The 17,463-nt window shown below is 45.7% G+C and overlaps 1 protein-coding gene across 2 annotated transcripts in view; it reads right to left on the bottom strand.

The window, feature by feature from the left end:
- MON2 (MON2 homolog, regulator of endosome-to-Golgi trafficking) overlaps window positions 1-17,463 on the bottom strand; it is a 1,155,350-nt gene that overhangs the window by 523,819 nt on the left and 614,068 nt on the right. For both annotated transcript variants that reach the window (XM_069629845.1, XM_069629844.1), the window contains exon 14: window positions 1,850-2,031. In XM_069629845.1, coding sequence (XP_069485946.1) covers window positions 1,850-2,031 — 182 coding nt within the window. The remainder of the gene's footprint in view (window positions 1-1,849; window positions 2,032-17,463) is intronic.

A 17,463-nucleotide genomic window follows, 5' to 3' on the forward strand; every position in this document is an offset into this window, starting at 1 on the left:
ACATAGCACATGTTGCAGTCCCCTATCTGCTGACAGTGGCATGGTGGAGGTAGCCGGAGGCTCCTTCACAACAGACACAGCTGAGCTACAGGAGTGAAGAAAGAAATAAACGATAAAACATGAAACCATAAGTGGTCTCTGCATGCCAATAAAAAAAATAATCTGATTAGCCTGGCATTCCTCATTGGTCCTAAAACACTATGGTGAGAGGAGAATGCCCAGTCATGTTCTGATGGGGCATCTATCTGAACTCTTATTCACAGGGCAGGCTTTAAAAGAGCAATGCTCACTGAAATAAAGCAGGATCCTTGTCACTGCAGGTAGGCTCCAGGCCAAGTTACTTTATTCAGCTTCAGTCAGTTACATAAAGACGTTACAGAGTTAACCGACACAGTATGGAACCTTCACTCCAAGCATTCCCTCACTCACAACATAACATTCCCTCTGACACACCCACACTCTCTTACATCACCAAGCACTGGCATTCATGCCAAGCACAATACATCTCCCTTCATTCCAAACCACACACAATCACAGCAAAGCACATCACAACACTCGCTATAACAACTGCTGACTGTTGAGCCTGTACATCAGGGGACACCAAAGGCGAGCCAAGCACATCTGGCTAGCTCAACCCTGGAATCTGTGCATTTGGCTACCAAGATTAACATGCCAAGTCCAGTGAAAATGATATTGTTTACCCACTATCTCTAATGCTGAACCAGGCTAAGAGAAAACGATGGAAAACGTGAGCCAAAACTGATTCAACAAAAGGAATTCCTCCAGGAAGGAATTTTGCTTTATCCCTTTTAGCTCAAATGTCCCAACGCAAAAGGAAAACAACAATATATGAATAATGTAATTCCTGACCCAGCCCAGGACATGAGAGAAGTGAGTAATAGTTAAAGATGCAGCATTGCATCAATTCCAACCTTTTTTCTGGAGGACCACTGAAATGCTTCATTTTTGGACAAAAAGTACAGCACATAGAGCAGGGGAAGGCTGCTTGCATCCCCAAAGCACATGGCCCTTGATTATAACACAGAATAACCCTTAGAACACAACTCGTATGATTCCAAATCATCTTCCATTTAGGACCGATTCCCTGACCCAAATAGATGGCTATGTTTGAGGCTTGGAGCTCTACTATAGCTCTTGGACCAAAGACCACTACTTCAAGGCCTTCCTTCTCTTCTTAAAAATCAAAGAGAAAAGTCCATGCCAAAGAAAGATTGAAGCTTGGGGTCTTTTTGTTCCAGGAATCGGAATGGTGGCCAGAGACAGAGAATTGACATGCAGACACCAGACAACTCAAACTGGTGGCCCTTCCTTGAGGGATAGGCACTCATAGCCCATGCCTCCACCATCCGTTCCATGCCAGACACATGAGGAAAGTTTGTCTAAGGTTTTACACAATGTACAGTAGTGACCTATGCCCTTTAAGCAAGAACGTCATTCCTTAAATTGAAAAGCTTTGACTGTTCCATGAGGATTCCTGAAAAAAAGGACACAATTTAAGAAAAATAGAAAAAGGATTGACCTCCTGCATTCAGTTATGAAAAGAAGAAAAGGGCCAACGCAGAGTGGGACAAGTAGGAAGGCTGCGTTTTCAGACGACCAGGATGTTGACAGTGTCATCGGTGCGCATCTGGGTATCTCTGCCATCTGCTTCTACCTCTTATTGAAATAATCACCAAAAGGAAATTTTTGAAAGAAAAACAACTGCGTACCACTACACATCCAGATTCGAAACTATTTCAGTGGTCACATCTACCGTATCTGCATGAAGAGAATAACATGCACAGACCAGGGTTCATTTGCGACTTGCCCTCTCTTCCAGTATTCTTACATTTGTTACTGAGATTGACCGATGAGCTGTTCAGCACTGTCAGAGCATAGTGCGGTGGCAAAGAACCTTTGCAAATGGCGGTAATAAAAGCATCTCTTGGTGTTACAAGGCCCAACCTTCCGCAGAGAGACGCCATCGTCATTTCCGCTTTCAGGATGTTTTCTGTGGCCGCTTCATCTGTGCTGCAAGAGTTCAAATCATTGAAAGTTAGCTTGCAATTAATGACATTTCATACTTTCATCAGCAATACTTTTCTTAAAAAAAACAAGAACAAAAACCCTTGAGACTGCTCTCAGAAAACAAACCAGTAAACACTGACAAGTTCAGAAACAATTCTGTATTAATCCCATATAGGAATCTTGATAAGTCAAAAACAATGGCTCGAAAGCCTTGTGCCAGTGCTTTCTAACCTCCAATTTGCAGTCTATTGCTTTTAGGAATGTATGCTGTGACAGACCTAGGCTGTGTGTCCCTTCTCCCCGACAGGAAAGTAACACCCTTTGAGGCTAGGTACTTGGGCCGACTAAACAAGACCCTCCCTAGGGGTCTGGGCAAGTGAGACCTCACTTGGAGTGACTGCCCTCTTCGGTACAGTGAGTCCCATTTCTATGAGGAACTCTCTATGACTGAAACATTATCCGCTTATTTGGGAATGTATACGCCTGCACTTACTGCTGTATCACCTTCACCAACCAGTAATACCAGTCCCATCACCTTGGCTTTAGTGAATGCTGGATTTCACATAACCAACGAAGATAAACTAAACAACCCTTTAAGAGTTGGCAGCAAACTTAATTTTTATTTTTGTATTGTCATAGGGTTAACATTTTAACCTTTAACACATGTTTACAAAAAAACAAGCAAAACACAAAAGCAATTAATACAAAGACGATGGGTAAAAAAATGATTCAATTAAAACAAATTTGAATTCATACATATGATTAGATCCACATCCAATTCATAAAATTGTAGCAGCCAGAATATTGGCCCAGTTCAGTTCTTTATAAAAAATGTCACCACAGCAACTACTATTGATGTATCCTGAGAGGCATGTACTCCAAGGACTCTCTTTTGTATAATTTGCACATTTCCATTTATGCTTTCTCAAAATATTCACTTAGACTCAAACATTCCAGCAGCTGATGTTTCAATGTTTCCTGTTGATTTGTTTTTTGGCAAAATCTACAAAACAACAACTATTCATCTACCAACCCATAACGCAGTAAGATCTCTTTTGTATACATAATATTCCAACGGAACCGGAGAAAGAGTAGTTGTGTATTTTTGTCTGGATAGGCAGCTAGAAAAGGGGACAGGGTTCCTTGTTTTTTATGATCTCGCCTCAAGTGAATCATTGAGGAGTATTGATGGAATGTATCCACTGTACAGGCCCAATCCCAGTCATATAGTGCTCCCTTTAATCCGCCCGGATTCCCAATAAGATTGTCTACATTGCCCCACATTTTACCAACAAGTCATTATACAGGGTTGTCAATTCTTCAAGTGTTTCCCGACCATTTTCTGCCTTAACATGCTTCAGGTCTTCATATAATGAGCCTCTACAGGGTTCCAAAGTTTCCTATATAAGGATAACTATTGCCAATGGGCCCTTGCCTTCAGAGAAGTCAGCCCGAGTTCATACTGTATCACTGCATGGGGAATCGAAGTAGCTATGCGTAAGACTACCCTCCAAATGAGGGTTTCTAAAACAGACAGGCCTTCCAAAATTGAGACATCATATACCTCCATACATTAATTTTGGTACACATTTTCCTTCATAGTAGCGTATGGCCGGTGTTAAAGAAAAAAATACCATATTTAGCATCAATTTTAGCTAATTGATTTGCCGAATGTACAGTTATGTTCTGAATCCACTGCATAATGATATTATTGACTGAGAAGCCCAAATACAGGAGGGAGTCAGTTGTCATTACCTGCCCACTTTCAATGTGCCATTTAAAGAATACTTTTTCCTTGTATTAGTCAGACACATAACATTGGTTTTGGTTGTGTTCATTGCAAGTGAATGGCTGGTTACGAAAATGAAAAGTCCCTCCAAACTGTGTTGTAAGCATATGGGAGTTTTATTGAAGACCAAAGGTTCATCAACGTAAGCGAGCCACAGAGGTCTAATGCTGTGTAGTTTCGGGGTTACCATGGCCTTAGGTTGTAAATAATCACCAATGGCTGAGATGTATACATTAAACAGGCAGGGGGCGAAGACGCACCCCTGCCTGACCCCTCTAGAGGTTTGTATATGTCTAGTAAGTAAGCCTTGATGGTTCAAGGGCAACTGAATTGATGAGTGGTCATAAAGCCCCATCAACAACCTCAATAGACCTACAGTTATGCCCCAACCCTTTTAGTTTCTGCCAAAGCAAATTTATATCCATGCAGTCAGAGGCCACGGATAGGTCAACTGTGGCCAAATCAATGGGAGAGTTCCCCTTACACCAAGCCTGATGTTGCATGCACTTTATCACAAGCCCATTGAGCCCTGTGCCCATGTGTCTTTGAAAACCCGACTGCCACTTTGAGATGTGACCGTTTTCACCTGGCCACGCCTCCAGATGCTGTAGAGGTAAGGTGAAAAAAACGTTACTATCAGCATCAAGGATGGCTATGGGACGGTAATTACAGGGGTCTGCACCAACTCCTTTCTTATATATTGGAACAACATGGGCCTGTGCCCAGGTTGATGGAAATTGTTCCGTCACTGCTATTTCAGTGAACAAGGTTGAGAGGATTCTTGACCAGATCTCTGGGTCAGATTTAAATAGGAAGCTCGATAATCTATTTGGGCCGGGGGCACTAGAGGCACTCAGATTTAAGGGCTTTCAGAATTGCCTCCCTTCCCACATTTATACATGTCCCAGCATTACAATCCACTGGGCAAAAAACTACAACAGGTCTTGTGGTAGGTAGCGATGCAAACAAACATTTGCAGTGCATTACCCAGTCATCCTCGGGGGCTGCATTCACCAGCCTGCCCGTATGATGGATGTCATTGTTATGCATCAGGGAACGGAAATCCTGCAAGTTTTTGTTAGGTAGGGATGAGAGCACTCGTTCAGAGTCTACTGTAACCTGTCCGATCGTGTAGCCCTCAGCCAGTTTTTTTTATCATTGACGCAAGCACCTAATCTGCTCCCATTTTTGGAAGCCAGGAAGATGTTTATTCCTTTGTAGCATCCGGATTTGGGCACGTATAATGTTTTTTCTGTTTGGCCAAATCAGTGCAATATGTGTGGCTGTGGGACCTCTTACTCTTTCCTTGCTTGCACTTATTTCCACAATTCTGTTGAATGACATCCATAATAAATCCCTCAAAATTATCAACAGAAAAAGTTTGATTGCAGTCTACAGAACTGGACGAGTACTTGTACTCATGCATAGTTCCATTCACACGATATGCCAAGGCAGATGACCATACAATTCTCCCTCTAACATTTAATTGCATATTAGTTCTGCAAGAGCTATATTCATCCCCTTGTTACCTCTCTCGCAGACACCAAAGCGCTAGTCATTTCTAGTCCAAGACTTTTCTCGTTCAGTCTACTCCCCACAAAGATGTAATCTATGCTAGAAGTGTGTTGGCCATCAGTTCAAGTGGAGCACGGAGTAACGTCTCCACATACTGAGCAATTAAGAGGCTGTAGTCTCACCCCTCTAAGGCGTAGTCCCCAACTGCGTGCCATTACATACTTTCCGATTGTGCAATCCACTGTCCATTTGTTGTTGCAACAGGAACATGCCTTGTAAACAGAATGAATTAAGGTCTCCCAGCAAAACAATCTGGCCCCCTGAGTACTCACCCAACCAGTCACTAATCAGAAGGGTGATTGTTCTAGTTTCTCAGCCAATAAGCAAATGCCCTGGTGCCTATACACATTTGCCACCAGGGTTTCAACTGTAATCGGCAGCTGGAGATGTATGGGGGTAGCCATACCACCAAAAGCAACATCCCAGTGAAATAGGACTCTTACCCCCAAAACCATTTTGAACATTGACATGAATCCTGCATAGGGTCTCCCCATAAAACCCCGGCGAGCCACCGGATTATAAATATCCATCCAGAGGTTACAGGAGCATTGTTAATTAAACCTCTATTGCCCTTAGTGTTCAACGTAGCAATAGTTAACTCATGTTCAACATTATGCACACCATCAGAGGTAGAAGCAGGAGCGGTGCAGCATAATGCCTTATTGTTTGTTTGTTTGTTTGTTTAGAATTTATTGTGCGCACCGGACCCTGAAGTATAAGGGCGCAAAAAGTAAGAATATGTACAGCTTAGAGCATAGGTTACAGGTTACAGTTACAAGTTACAGACATTACCAGTTACAGAAATTACCAGTTACAGGTGCAAGTTTACAATACAGGTTTACAATCGTATGATGCAGATACTGTGTAGCAAACAGGCGTGAGCATTATCATGGGTTCAATTAGCAGTTGCTGTCGTTAGCCAGTTAATTACAATTTGCCTGAATTTGGAAAAGGAGTGTTCTAGCCTCGCAGTAGTGGGTAATTCGTTCCACAATTGAGCAGCTTTGACTGGGAAGCTAGCTCCGCCTATGGTGGTCAGTTTAAAGCGTGGTACTTGTAGGCGATTGGTGTAGGCAAGTCTGGTTTGTCTTGTGGGGTGTGTTCTGGTGAATCTGTCCTTAAGGTATTGGGGGGCTTTGTTGTGTAGAGATTTGTATGTGAGAGATGCCGTTTTGAGTCTAATTTTCTCGTGGGTGGAGAGCCATTTGTGTTTCCTTCTTATTACTGTAATGTGTTCTCTCCTGGGGATGTTCAGTGCCGCTCGGAGGGCCTTGTTTTGCTGTATCTGGATTTTGTTTATGATAGATTTATTGGCTCCTATGTACAGTGCGTTACAATAATCTAGTTTGGAGATGATAAGGGCTCTGGCTAAAGTTAGACAGCTGTGCTGGGAAAGGAATTGTTTTCCTGCTCTAATGAGCTTACATGTGTAGGCTGTCGAGGAAGCTAGGGAGTTTACCTGTTTGGAAAATGATAGGGTAGAATCAAGGTAGATCCCTAATGTTTTAACTTCTTTGGCAACTTGTATGCAGTTCCCATCTATGATAAAGGAAGAGTAGTTTGTGCTTAGTTTTTTGATGAGGGGTGCGGTGCCTAGGATAAGAAGCTCAGTTTTATCATCGTTCAGGCATAGGCCATGGGTTGCCATCCATGCCTGAACGATGCTGTATATTTTGTTCACCATTGCTAGATCTTTTTCGTAAACCCCTGTGAGTGGGAGGAGGATCTGGGTATCGTCAGCGTAGTTGGTATACGTGATACCCAGAAGGTCCAAATCATCAAACAGAGGCTTAGTGAATATATTATATAGCGTTGGTGAAACGCATGATCCCTGTGGCACGCCGCAGGTAATAGGGATGGGGTCTGCAGCTGCTATAGGTGAGAAGACCCTCATGGTGCGGTCACTGAGGAAGGATTGTATCCATGCTATAGCCTCAGTGGAGAAGTGTGCTGCTGAATCTAGGTGGTTACATAGGACTTTATGGTCCACTAAATCAAAAGCGGCCGATAGGTCTAGTAGCAGGAGGAGTGCTGGTTTTCCAGAGTCTCTTACTTTGTCTATTTGGGCTTTCAGGTCAATCAATGCAGTTTCTGTGCCGTGGAGAGGGCGGAAGCCAGATTGTCGGGAGCCTAGTAGTTGGTTTTGTTCCAGGAAACTCTGGATTTGTATATATGCCACTTTATCCAGTATCTTCAGAAGGAATGGTACCGTAGTAATAGGTCTATAGTTAGTGGGTATGGTGGGGTCTAGAGTAGCCTTTTTTAAGAGTGGGAGCACCCAGGACTCTTTTAAGTTACTGGGGATAATGCCTGTGGTAAGGAGGCATTAATTAACTTGGTGATAAATGGTGCTAGATCTCGTGCGGCATCTTTGATGAGTTGTGCTGGACATAAGTCTCCTTTGCAGTTGGACGGTTTTAGACCGAGTATTACTTTCTCTACTTCTAGTATGGAGACTTTGGAGAAGTGGAATTGCGTAGTGGGTTTGGAGTTAGGAAGTGTCTTGATAGGCGGTAATATGTTGGGTGCTAGGGTCTCACGTTTTAGTTCTATTTTCTTTTGGAGGTTTCGGACTTTGTTAGAGAGGGCTTGCTGGATTTCGGAGCACCACTTTTTATCTTTAAGACAGTTGTCTTGAGGTGTTATTGGGTTTTCCAGTTCTCTGAGTATGGCGAACAGTTCTTTAGTACTTGATTTGGCTTGTGTGATTCTGTTATTGTAGGTCTCTTGTTTAGCTAAGATGATTTCTTTTTTGTAATGAGAAGAGATTTTAGCTAGTTTCAGTTTATTTTCTGGGCTGGGGTTAATTTTCCATGTATTTTCCCATTTCCTTTTTTCTAATCTCAGATTTTTTAAGAGAGGGGTGAACCAGTTGTTCAGGTGGTTCTTTGGCTTGCTGTTTCTGAGCTTGAGTGGTGCGATGTTGTCAAGAGTTTTGTTCATGATATTGTTAAATTCTTCCACTAGGCTGTTAGGGTTAAGGTTGTCAGGTAGAGCGACCAAAGTGGGCATGATGCCGGGGAGTAGTTTGTCTAGTGTCATGTTTTTTTTATTTCTGGTAAGTGCAGGAGGTGCACATGGTTGTTGCAGTTTGGGGGTGGCAGTGTCCAAGGAGAATGAGATTAGATGGTGATCTGACCAGATTTGGGGTGAGATGGTGAGAGTGGCTATATTGCAATTGTGGTCAGCAATCCAATCAAGGGTTCTCCCTTTGATATGGGTGGGCTCAAGCACTCTTTGTGTGTAGCCCAGTTCTGTTAGGGTGTTGGAGGCTGCTGTGGCTTGTAAGTCGTTGATATCATTGAAGCCAATATTGAGGTCGCCTAGTAATATTGATTGAGTAGTATCTTTAAGGTTTTCTGATAGGATGGTAGTTAAGTCTTCTATGAAATTCTTGATTGGACCTGGAGGTCTGTATATCAAATGAATGTTAAGGGTTTGTGAGTTAGCTGTAGGTGTCTTGGTGGACATTATCTCACAAGATTCAATGGTTGGTGAGGGGGTGAGTCTCATCTGGAGTTTAGTTTTGACGATGATGGCTAGTCCTCCACCTCGAGCTCCGCACCTATCTGATCTGAGGATAGTGTAATTATTGGGCACAGCTAGGGATAGTGCTGGGCCTGATGTCTCATGTAGCCAAGTTTCTGTAATGGCTAGGAAGTCGTAATCTTCTGTCAGGATAACTTCCGATATTTCTATGGCGTGGGCGACTAAGGATCTAGCGTTTATTAAGGCTCCTTTGAGTTTAGGTGTGCGGTTAAGATGTGTAGCAGTATTTTTTGCAGCATTGGGAGTGGCAATTGTTTCTTTATTAGTTTGGTAGTTGTTGAGCTTAACGTGGTTATGGGTGAATGGTTTGCGAGTAGGTTCTTTTTTGGTTCGAGTAGTGTTAGTTTCGTATTTGATGAGCGGATCAAAGATTCTGGGTAGTCTTGCTCGTAATCTTAGGTTTCTGTCAGCTATGTTATATTGTGTAGTGGAGTGTTGTATTGTAGTTGCTATAAGAGGCGACATGGTGAGATGTTCCCATGGGGCGAGTGAGGAGGCCAGGTATACTAGGTAGGATAGTATAAGGAGCATTGTGTAATGTGTAAGCGTCCTGTGTCTGGATAGATGGCTAGAGTTTTAGTTATGGTGTAGTGCAGGCAAAGTAACTGCTAAGTCTGCTATGTTGTTATCTAGAAAATGAGGTCAGGCACATAGTGTTAAGTTGCAGTAATCATAGGGCTCGTACAGATGGCAGTGTGGTGAATATATGACCATGGGCAACACAATTGCTATAGTCTATGAGCGACCAAAGGGCACAACACAATTACTGTGGTCAATGAGCGACCAAAGGGCACAACATGATTACTGTGGTCAATGAGCGACCAGAGGGCACAACACAGTTACTGTGGTCAATGAGCGACCAGGGGGCACAACACAATTACTGTGGTCAATGAGCGACCAAAGGGCACAACATGATTACTGTGGTCAATGGGCGACCAGAGGGCACAACACAGTTAATGTGGTCAATGAGCGACCAAAGGGCACAACACAATTACTGTCGTCAATGAGCGACCAAAGGGTACAACATGATTACTGTGGTCAATGGGCGACCAGAGGGCACAACACAATTACTGTGGTCAATGAGCGACCAAAGGGCACAACATGATTACTGTGGTCAATGGGCGACCAGAGGGCACAACACAATTACTGTGGTCAATGAGCGACCAAAGGGCACAACACAATTACTGTGGTCAATGAGCGACCAAAGGGCACAACATGATTACTGTGGTCAATGAGCGACCAGGGGCACAACACAATTACTGTGGTCAATGAGCGACCAGAGGGTACAACATGATTACAGCGGCACTAGTAGGCGTGGCGCGATGTGTTGCACGAGAACAGTAGCAATAGGCTGATGCACATGAGTAACAAATAGTTAGCAAGAGTAAATTCACCAAGGTGTGTGTATATTCTAGCAGTAGGCAGTAGACATTCACATGCGGATCGTGGGTAGACTAAGCAGCTAAAAGTGTTATGCTTACTCACATTAGGTTGAGTCCAGATAGTGCAATTAGAAAGTACTGCTTCCTCCTCGGCATCACGGAGGCTGTCCCACGGTTAGACTAGACTCTTTCAGTGGGTCTGTCAGGAGGCCTCAATACAGCAGAATCTTATGGTGGGATGTAGAGTGGGTGTTACGCTCACATGCGCCAAACAGGGGCAAAACAGGGCCTTAGTATGGCCTTCGGTTGGCCGGCGATCCGCCTGCCGGCGGTTCTTCCTGGTCAAATCGAGGATTAGCCTCGATTTCGTGCCGCGATGCGCCCGGCATGGGCGAGTCAGGCACTTATATGGACAGGGTCAGGCAGGCCCTGGTCCGATGCACGCTTCGCTCCTCGACAGGATCCTCTGCTGGGCTGTGGGGCTGGGGGGGCTCCTGCCCTCGCCCCTCGAGGTGGATGCTGGAAGTGGGGGACCTGGGGCAAAACAGGGCCTTAGTATGGCCTTCGGTTGGCCGGCGATCCGCCTGCCGGCGGTTCTTCCTGGTCAAATCGAGGATTAGCCTCGATTTCGTGCCGCGATGCGCCCGGCATGGGCGAGTCAGGCACTTATATGGACAGGGTCAGGCAGGCCCTGGTCCGATGCACGCTTCGCTCCTCGACAGGATCCTCTGCTGGGCTGTGGGGCTGGGGGGGCTCCTGCCCTCGCCCCTCGAGGTGGATGCTTATTAAATAGCCAAGACCAATCTCTGCTGTCTTCAGATGTAAGTATTTTCTTTTTCAACATAAGAACCTCCTCCCCCACTACATCACCCCTCTCACACATAGATGTGGCCCTAGGTAGTTTTTGTGGCCCTTGTAGCCCATCCCAACCGCACTCTGTGTTTGCACTTCATTACGTGCAAGAATATCGAAGCTCAACTTGCGTATGTTCTCGCGCTCTTTCAAAAAAATATCCTACAAAATTCTTGAGCTCACAAAGCGTCACAGTATCAGTATGCCTTCGCTCTTTAAAAAAAGATTCTTTCCAAATCTTTAGAACAAACATTTGCAAATGATGGTATCTCCCGTAGCAACAGCAAAACATTTGAACTATTTAACACAATCATTGAAGTGTCCTGCAAGACGCTTCCAAGTGTAATGGTCAGAGTGTTTACTGGCTGTACTTCCTTCAGAGTTTGTATACCGAGCTTAGGCCCGAACAGACCACTCAGACCTACCGTAAAGCGAAAAAACCCAGTGTGTTGCTGCTATTCAGGGGATTCACAGACTGCCTTTCCACCCTGAATTGCACATTCCTTTTGCCATGCCAACCGTCTGACACATTCTGTTGTTCTACAAAACACCCCAGCTGACCCAGAGTGTTCACAATTGTTGGGAACCTGTTGGGACTTTATTGGTTTTTATAAAGTTAGGAGCCTCAAGAGGAGCTTTTTGCCACCTAACTCGAGCGTTGCTAGTGCAGGGCTTAGGGGATGGTTTAAGTGGAGGCTCAGGCAAGACATTGCTTCTTTGTTTTAAGCATTTATCCAATACAACAATTGATCCAAGCTTGAGCCATTATTTGAGCTGTTGCGAAATTACTTCCTTCCACCGTGGCACCTGTGGAATTCAATTTAGCCAGTGCCTGCTTAACCTCTCGTTTTGAAAAATGTAAGTCTGCAAAATGTTGAGCAGATTGTTTTTTCGCCTTCGGCAGAGTACAATTCTTGTTTTTTTCCTTTGTTCACAGCCTGGGCGATTATTTGTCACCACTCTCCTTCTTGATGCTCTATCGCCTTTAAAAACGGCTGTAGGCACCTCCACAACTGAAGCCGATCCATACATTATGGTGCCCAATCTGGACGTTAATGTCATGATTCCTGCCCCTCATGTCCCCAGCCCTCCAAGATGTCAGGCTGGAGCCAGGCCACGATCACCTACATGGCCCTCAATGGCCTCTCCATCCCTCCAAAGACTTACTTGGAGTCAGACTTGGCGCTTGTGGCACCAGATTCACTCACTCCCATAGGATAACATTGGGGATTGAACGTATAGTGCATTGATGGAGACAAGATGGAGCCCCCACAAATTTTGGCTCCCAGAACTGCATGTGCAGTCTAGTCTTTTGGGTGTGGTTCAGCCCAGAGACACCTGGGATACCCAGAGACTATTTAAGCCACGCCCAGGCTGAGAAACATGCTTTGCGTTTTCTGCACCTGCAGCGTGACACTCACCGTGTTCGGATCGGTCTCCAGTAGGCCTGCATCTTTCTTATGCGCTCAGCTCCTGCAAGAACAAGAACACCGTTAGGAACAGCCTTACCTTGCGGCGCTTCTGCCCATCATTCATCGCTTCTTCTGTTCTGAGGGCATCTTCGGCGATGTCATTCCCATCCCGGCACGCCGCTTCCTAAGGAAAAGGGAAAAGAACAGAAAAAAGGCATTAGTAAGCATTCAGCAAATCTTCGCTTATTTTTAAAGACTGTACGAGCTTCAAACGGTTACCTGAATCCCAGCAGCTCTGGGGGAACACTGTCTCTGGAACTTCTCATCCATCTGCAAGAGGGAAAAGACACTCCAGGTTAGCGTGGAAACATCTAGAGGTGCCGCATACCGTGCTTACTCACCACATTTCTTCTTCATAACCGGCATCCACGCTGAAAACGTCGCGGCACCTAATAGACACAGAAAAAGAACTCTGTTCAATACAAATACGAAAGGGTCGCATCGCGTTCTCACTCACCTTAAGCGCTACTCATCTCAGCAGCACGTCGCCATCCCCGGATGCCGGCCATCATCTAAAGAAGGAAAGGAACAAAGTTAGAGAACTGTTCACAAGACTCATTATTCTTACCTGTCGGACTCTTGCCAGTGAAGCAACTAGGCAGCAACGAGCAGGACGGAGAGCACACTTTCCAAGAAAACAGGGTGAGCTGTGGATCAAAGGGAAGGGTTGGACCCGGGGGAAGAAGGGGTTCAAGCACACAGAGACAATAGGGAGTTAAACTCTACCAATCCTGTGTTTCAGGCCCAGTCTCCAGTCAAGTAGACTCCAGGGAAGGGTTTGAGGTAGTAAGAGGTCAGAACAGGCTGAGTGACGTCCCCATGGATACCAGGTGAGCGCTACAGAACACAAAGACTCACATCAAAATCCACCTGGGCGTCATGGAAACGTCAGAAACCGACCAGTTAGCCCACATGTTGGGGCAGCTATGTTCCGAAGTACATGCAGCCAGGCAGTAGACCAACACCCTGAGGAGAGAGCTGATAGCCAAAGAACGCACTGATGATTTAAGCCGGCAACTTCTCCAGTCTCAAGCAGGGCATGCACCATTTGCCGGGAAGCGTGTCCTCGATGCCAGCACCATCAAGAAATCCCGTTCAGATGACCCTTCCTCGGGCAGTTCCCTTGGCCCCGCCCTAACGATTTACGGGGGATCCCAAAAGGTTTGCATCGTTCATGAACCAGTGCCACCTGCACTTCCTTTGTAGACCAGGGGCCTTTCCGAATGACAAATCACGGGTCGCTTTTGTGCTATCCTACCTGAGTGGTAGCGCCACGGACTGGTCTGTACCCTTTGTGGCGCAAGACGATACTTTGCTGCATGAGTTCAGGGGCTTTCAGCAGGAGATGGAAAAGCTGTTCGCCCGTCGTACTCATGGGCAGGCATTAGACAACGAACTTCTGTCCCTACGCCAAGGGAATCAAGACCTATTAACATACATAGCCATGTTCAATAGACTCGTAGTTGAAGTAGAATGGCCAGTGGAGAAGAGAACCACGTTATTTCATCGGTGGTTGCGGGGGGAGCTCAAGGATGTTCTCGCACATGTAGTGAACCCCCAGAAAGACTGCTCAGAATTCATTGACCTTGTTGTTCAACTGGATCATAGGTTGCAGGACCGAAGAGCAGATCGAACCAGACCGGACCCTTGCCCTATGTATGTGCGTTCAAAGGACAATATTGCCCGCACAACGGAAGGTACAGGAGAACCAATGCAAATCGGGGGGTCAGATCCCCCTTGACTAAAGCGGAAAGGGATAAAAGGAGACAGCAGCAGTTATGTCTGTACTGTGGAAGGTCAGGTCATTTCCTTAAAGAGAGCCCTGTGAAGCCACCGAGGAGGATGGTAGGGGCCACGGACAAGGAAGATACCATCAAGGTATCGGAAAACTCCCCAGCCTGGCAAGTGTAGGGGTCCACTTGTCGAGCGAAGAAAGTGAACTACAGACCTCCCATTTTGCACTATCTGTGGTCTTGATCAATCACCAACAACCATCTCGGATGCACGCAGTAAGAGCGTACATTGACAGTGGAGCCGTTGGGAATTACATCAACTAGGATCTCGCGGCAAAGATGGGGCTTCCGTTACGGCCTAAATCAACCACTGACACTGTTACCACTGTCGACGGCACGGAAATAGCTTCTGGTCCAGTATCCCAATGCACTGCAGCTTTAACCCTTCTGTGCCAGGATGGACACCAAGAATCTGTCGTTTTCGACCTCATTAAGGCACCACAGTTCCGGTTGATTTGGGGAATGCCATGGTTGGTAGCTCACAATCCTCAAATCGATTGGCGAGCAAAAGAATTGGCCTTTCCCTAGACTTGCGCCCACACATGTTATCGTCAAGAGAAACAACCAATAGACACCAGATCCTCCACGCTTGCGACTGTGGCAATCGGCACCCTGCCAAGTGAATACCAGGACTTTCAAGATGTCTTTCAGAAAGAACAGGCTAATACCCTGCCACCGCATAGACCATACGATTGCCAAATCGACCTGATACCCGGCGCACATATCCCTTGTGGGTGAATTTACACACTCACTGAACCAGAAAACCAGCACCTGAAGGCCTATCTTGACCAATACCTGGCCAACGGGTTCATCCGTCCCCCGAAGTCTCCAGCAGCCAGTCCTCTATTCTTCGTACCAAAAAAGGAGGGGGACTTGAGAACATGCATAGACTATCGCGCACTGTACCAGATTACCGTAAAAAACCGCTACCCCCTGCCACTGATCCCTGAATTGCTTGATCAAGTCAAAGATGCCCAAATCTACACAAAACTAGACCTGAGGGGGCAGATCACCTTGTTTGCGTAAAACAGGGGGAGGAATGGAAAACTGCTTTTCGCACCAAATACGGCTTGTACGAATATCAAGTAATGCCCTTTGCAACACACCTGCAGCATTTCAATACTTCATGAACGATGTCCTACGGGAATTGATTGATGTCTGTGCTCTAGTGTACATCGACGATATTCTAGTATATTCCGCATCAAAGCAGGACCACGTTAAACACGTCCGATCCGTATTGGAGAAACTCTGTCAACACCAGCTCTACGCCAAGCTCGAAAAGTGCTCATTCCACTTCTCAGAGGTAGAATTCCTGGGCTTTATTCTCAGCCCGAATGGAATCCGAATGGATATACACAAGGTAGATGCTATCCTGAACTGGCCATCCCCAAATTCATTCAAGGGGGTTCAATTTATGCTGGGTTTTGCAAACTTCTACCGCCGGTTCATCCCAGGATTTTCGCAAATCGTGCATCCCATCAAGTCATTGCTAAGGAAAAGCAACAAAAACTTCCAGTGGACAACAGAAGCCGAGGAAGCTTTCCAGGAACTCAAAGCAAGATTCACATCTGCCCCAATCTTACGCCACCCTCGCCCTGATCTCCCATACCTGGTGGAAACTGACGCCTCAAGCATGGCAATGGGAGCCGTCCTCTCACAAAAGGACCCCGAAATGGGCCAGTTACACCCTGTTGCCTTCTGGTCGCCTAAATTCACACCCCCTGAACTCAATTACGCTATCACAGACAAAGAACTCCTGGCCATTAAGTCAGCATTTAAGGCATGGCGGCACTACCTCTTGGGCACCAGACACACAATCACCGTAATAACTGACCACCGGAACCTCCAGTACCTAAAAACGGTAAAGGCCCAATCCTCACGACAACTACGTTGGGCTCTTTTTTTTGCTGAATAGGACTACGTGATTACATGTCGACCAGGGGTGAAAAACGGGAAGGCCGATGCCCTTTCCCGTATGGGCGTGAAAGAGCAAGGGTATCAGACCCCTGACCCAATAGCAATCATCCCGAGTGACAAGCTCCTAGGAATCACAGCAACCATAACTCAAAGAATTACATGAAGAAATCCAAAACCTGATGAGTCCGGAGCAATTACAAGCGTGGCGTGCACAAGGAGAACATTACATGATAAAAGATCAGTTGCCCTACTTCAGGAATCGTTTATTCTTACCAAACCAAGAACTACGAGAACAAGTCATGTCCGGTTATCATGATTCCTTGATCGAGGGCTACCCCGGAATCGCTAAAACCCTAGCCAAGGTAAAACAAAATTATTGGTGGCCCACGTTGCTTAAAGACATTATCCAATTCATCCTATCTTGTGGAGTGTGTGCTCAAAACAAGTCATCCAAGAAGAAACCGGCTGGGCTATTACAACCATTGGAAATCCCACCAGCACACTGGCACACGTCCCTCGATTTTATTACTGACTTACCACCCAGTCAAGGGTTTAACACTATACTTGTGGTCGTGGACCTATTTTCAAAAATGGCACATATCATTCCTCTTAAGGGGCTCCCAAATGCTTCCACTCTGGCAAAGGTATTTCTTGAAGGCATCATATGGCTCCATGGGTTTCCTTCAGTTTTTTTCTCAGACCGAGGTACTCAATTCGTATCTAACTTCTGGAGAAAATGCTGCTCTATGGCCCAGATCGACATCCGGCTATCCACCAGTCACCATCCCCATCCCCATCCCCAAACGGATTGGTCAAACAGAGGACAAGTCATACACTCGAGCAGTATCTGCATTGCATGTTACACCAAGCTGAAGGAAGCTTATTCGACCTATTATGGATAGCTGAATATGCTTATAATTCCCTACACACCAGCACTGGACAGACACCCTTTTATACCATGTATGGCAGGCACCCACGTACTTCTGAGTTGGACGTTCCTACAACCCTGGAAATGCCAGCAGTCAAAACCTTGCACACGACCATTTCTCAAACCTTTAAAAGGGCAGCTGAACACCTACTTCAAGCTAAGAATCGCCAAAAGAAGT

Source organism: Ambystoma mexicanum, chromosome 12, assembly GCF_040938575.1.
Source record: "Ambystoma mexicanum isolate Mex_15411 chromosome 12, UKY_AmexF1_1, whole genome shotgun sequence".
Classification (NCBI taxonomy): Eukaryota; Metazoa; Chordata; class Amphibia; order Caudata; family Ambystomatidae; genus Ambystoma; species Ambystoma mexicanum.